Source organism: Haliotis rubra, unplaced genomic scaffold (genome assembly GCF_003918875.1).
Source record: "Haliotis rubra isolate DU_JTF1 unplaced genomic scaffold, ASM391887v1 Scf111, whole genome shotgun sequence".
In the NCBI taxonomy this organism is placed as follows: domain Eukaryota; kingdom Metazoa; phylum Mollusca; class Gastropoda; order Lepetellida; family Haliotidae; genus Haliotis; species Haliotis rubra.
This window is the reverse complement of record NW_025765015.1, coordinates 851287-855179: the sequence shown is the minus strand read 5'-3', so window position 1 is coordinate 855179 and position 3893 is coordinate 851287. Positions and strand designations below refer to the sequence as shown.

Sequence of the window (3893 nt, the reverse complement as noted above, 5' to 3'; positions counted from 1 at the left end):
ACCAGCAATGTATCATATATACCAGCAATGTATACCAGCAATGTACATCAGTAATATATACCAGCAATGTACATCAGTAATATATACCAGCAATGTACATCAGTAATATATACCAGCAATGTACATCAGTAATATATACCAGCAATGTACATCAGTAATATATACCAGCAATGTACATCAGTAATATATACCAGCAATGTACATCAGTAATATATACCAGCAATGTACATCAGTAATATATACCAGCAATGTACATCAGAAATATATACCAGCAATGTACATCAGTAATATATACCAGCAATGTACATCAGTAATATATACCTGCAATGTACATCAGAAATATATACCAGCAATGTACATCAGAAATATATACCAGCAATGTACATCAGAAATATATACCAGCAATGCACATCATTCAAATACGAAAGTGAACCTTTACATCCCATTTCTAGGCAGCAAAATTCATATTGTTCAACTGGGTTTTGAAAATACGATATTAATAATGAATACTAATGGCACTTTCAGATGCTTGTTGGGGCACGATCCAGACATCATCGAAGTGTGCAATTGTGGAGAACAACTAGTGCAACTTCTTCTACAGGGCCACAATATGATAACTGAGCATATTTACTCATTTCAGAACAGAAAGGTCCGGGGGTCATTTTGGCTATCATGCTTTTTCATCTGTTTTGAACAGCACTTTAAGGAACCTTAACATATAGTGTCGCTGTAAGAGGTCCCGGGCATTCTACACTTCTACATATAAGACGACATAATTACATGAATATACATAAACAAGTGATCCCTTTCTCTGACATATGCCGCTTGGCAAGATATTTTACAATACTTACTGGCTGCCATGTAAATTTAAGTATCTGCTGCTGACTAACTGTAGCCATACTTGTTACAAGAAATATCTCAGTCCCAGTTCAAGCAGATTTTGAAAAATATAAACAACGAAAACATTGCCACAATATATATTTACTTGCTGAAATATAGTATTATTAAAATGACAAAATATCACTTACGACTCAGAAAAACAATTCCGAGTTGTCAATATTCGTGTCACAGTCACGCTGGTCTGCTAGTCGGCTGTTGTTACCCACAGCTGCGGAAGGGGTAACGTTGTTTTTAGCACTAGTCCTTTCTATAAACTGCCAGAAGTCCTCCCCAGGGTGGTCGTCCTCTGGGGTTGGGTCTTCGTGTTTACACAAACAACAAAACAGTAACTTGTACAGGCTCTGGAGCTCCCCACGGATCGTCCGGTTCATCCAGCCGTAGAGGAAGGGGTTCAGGGAAAAGGAAACATAACCCAGCCATGTTGTCAGGATCTCCGTTGTCTGTCTATGAACGACGCTACCAAACACTGCCCCGTGAATGTGGAGGATGAAGTAAGGTCCCCATAGCGCAATGTAAGCTGTGAGAATCACAATCAACGTCTTGATGGCTTTGAAATGTTTCCTGGTTGCTTTAGGTAGTTGTCTGGAAGGCAACACAGACACATGGGATGAAACACTTTCTCTAGTGTCGTTTGACAGCGACCCTGATCCGATTTGATTTCTGCTGAGGGTGGAGCACAATGTTTGAGGGGACGGCTGGGGGTGCACTTGGGTGGCTGCAAGTCTAGCCACCTTGAATATTCCGTAGTACATAAACATTAAAATAACCCCGGGAAGAACGAAACACCAGAAGCCGATGACAAATATATAGACTCTGCTGTAGTTACCATCCTGCCATGTGAAGGAACAATGCTTCTTGTGGTGTCGGTACTCATACGAGCTAAGTCCTAGCAGAGGGAGAACAGCGAATACCACACTCTCTGTCCAGATGAACAGGATGACCAGTAATGTCCGACACAGGGTCATGTTGGCGGCGTGGTGCATGGGGAGGCGGATGGAATAATAACGCTCTATACTTATGGTGCACAAGTTGGTTATTGAAGCAAACGTCAACAACGAGTTGATGAATCCATTGATGGTACACGCCGTGGTGTCCAGGGGCCAGCGTCCCTTAATGAACGAAACTATAGACATGGGGAGAACAAGGACGGATGCCAGAAGATCCACACTGCACAGATTCAGAACGAACAGATTGGTTAGAGTGTGGCGAAGTTGCGAGCACTTTAAGATTACGATGATGTTGCTGAGATTGCCAACAAAGGCAACGACGTTGACAATGCACATTGCTGTCACTGACACAGCCCGAGTGGCCCCCGGTATATACAGGTCTGAATAGTTATCAGAGACGTTCATGTCTGTCCCTGTAGAGAGATAGGACATTATGAACCTCACATCACCTGCTGGAAATAACTGACTTTAGTTGCTGTGTATCTTCATTAGTTGCAGTCAGTATCACATCGTCTGTCTCTTATCATTAAGTATTCTCGCTGCAAATGGATAATATCGTTTGAAAAAATTGAATTAGTTCCAAGAAATCAGCACACGTTTTGCACTTGTTATCCCAGAAAGCTAGTGCACAAATGTTTAGAAAATGTTCGAAAGTCCAAAACATCATTGCTCATCCATGACACATTGATCCATATGTGAGAGATTATTCGTGATATTTGTGAACTAGCCAGCGGTATGTATTTGGTCCACCTGTTTACAGAATCAGACAAACAGTTGATTTATGGCAGCGCTGAAAGCCTCAGGTGTAGTACTGCTATTGATTGGCTCCCAGTCTGCGCATGTGAAAAACTGGACTGCTTGTAGATTTTAACGGTTGCCTGGTAACTTAAAATAAACCCTTAACAAGGTGTGAACAAGCAGAGTAGACAATACGCACAAACCGAGACAGTCGGAACGAGGAGATAATCTAGATTAGCTTTGCCCAGAGCAAAAGACAATCAGAACACACAGCGTGAGCCTTGCAAATAGCCAATCCTGACAGATTGGCCACATATTCATTGCAGTTTTCAATGACTGCCTGGTAGGCAAATAATGCCAGTACCGACGCAATTCTCAGGATCGATAATCAGGAACTAGTAGGAACAATTCGCAGTTCTTAACAACGTGTGTCTAAGAGGTGTTACCCATTACCATTGAGTGGGAGAGGTATGATAGCATGTTTGACATGTCACAGTGTGGTTTATCTCCCTTATATTATATACCACCGTATTAGATTTGAGGTGTCATTCAGCATCACACTGTGCTGGAAGATGTAGTGGGCGTAAAGGGGCCAGTCGTCTAAGATACCGGAATTATACAAAGTTGCGTCCCTTAGTCATGTCAGGAACCATTGGTTTCTGTTTCGAATCCATGGTTCACGCTGATGATTGTTCTAGGTTTGTCAGGTTTGTCATACTTGCGGGTTTCACTTCTCAAAAACAGAGCCAAGTCCTACTTTTCATCAGATCGCGGCTTGGGTAATCATGTCAAGCCCCAAAACATACCCCAGGTTCATGAAATATCAGCTTGGGTCATCATGTCATGCAGACGAACATACCCCAGGTTCATCATATGGCAGCTTGGGTCATCATGTCATACAGGCGAACATACCCAGGTTAATCATATGGCAGCTTGGCTCATCATATCATACAGGCGAACATACCCCAGGTTCATCATATGGCAGCTTGGCTCATCATGTCATACATGCGAACATACCCCAGGTTAATCATACGGCAGCTTGGCTCATCATGTCATACAGGCGAACATACCCCAGGTTCATCATACGGCAGCTTGGGTCATCATGTCATACATGCGAACATTCCCCAGGTTCATCATACGGCAGCTTGGGTCATCATGTCATACAGACGAACATACCCCAGGTTCATCATACGGCAGCTTGGCTCATCATGTCATACAGGCGAACATACCAAGGTTCATCATATGGCAGCTTGGGTCATCATGTCATACAGGCGAACATACCCCAGGTTCATCATACGGCAGTTTGGC

General features: G+C 42.7%; 1 protein-coding gene across 1 annotated transcript; it reads right to left on the bottom strand.

The window, feature by feature from the left end:
* Positions 1–1031: 1031 nt before the first annotated feature.
* Positions 1032–2279, bottom strand: LOC124288359 (probable G-protein coupled receptor). Its single transcript, XM_046724871.1, has one exon. The coding sequence runs from the start codon at positions 2277–2279 to the stop codon at positions 1032–1034; it is 1248 nt and encodes a 415-aa protein (XP_046580827.1).
* Between the last annotated feature and the right edge of the window lie 1614 nt (positions 2280–3893).

Excerpts from the sequence above, each read along its gene's own strand:
- LOC124288359 (XM_046724871.1), bottom strand. The coding sequence starts at position 2,279 with ATGTCCTATCTCTCTACAGGGACAGACATGAACGTCTCTGATAACTAT.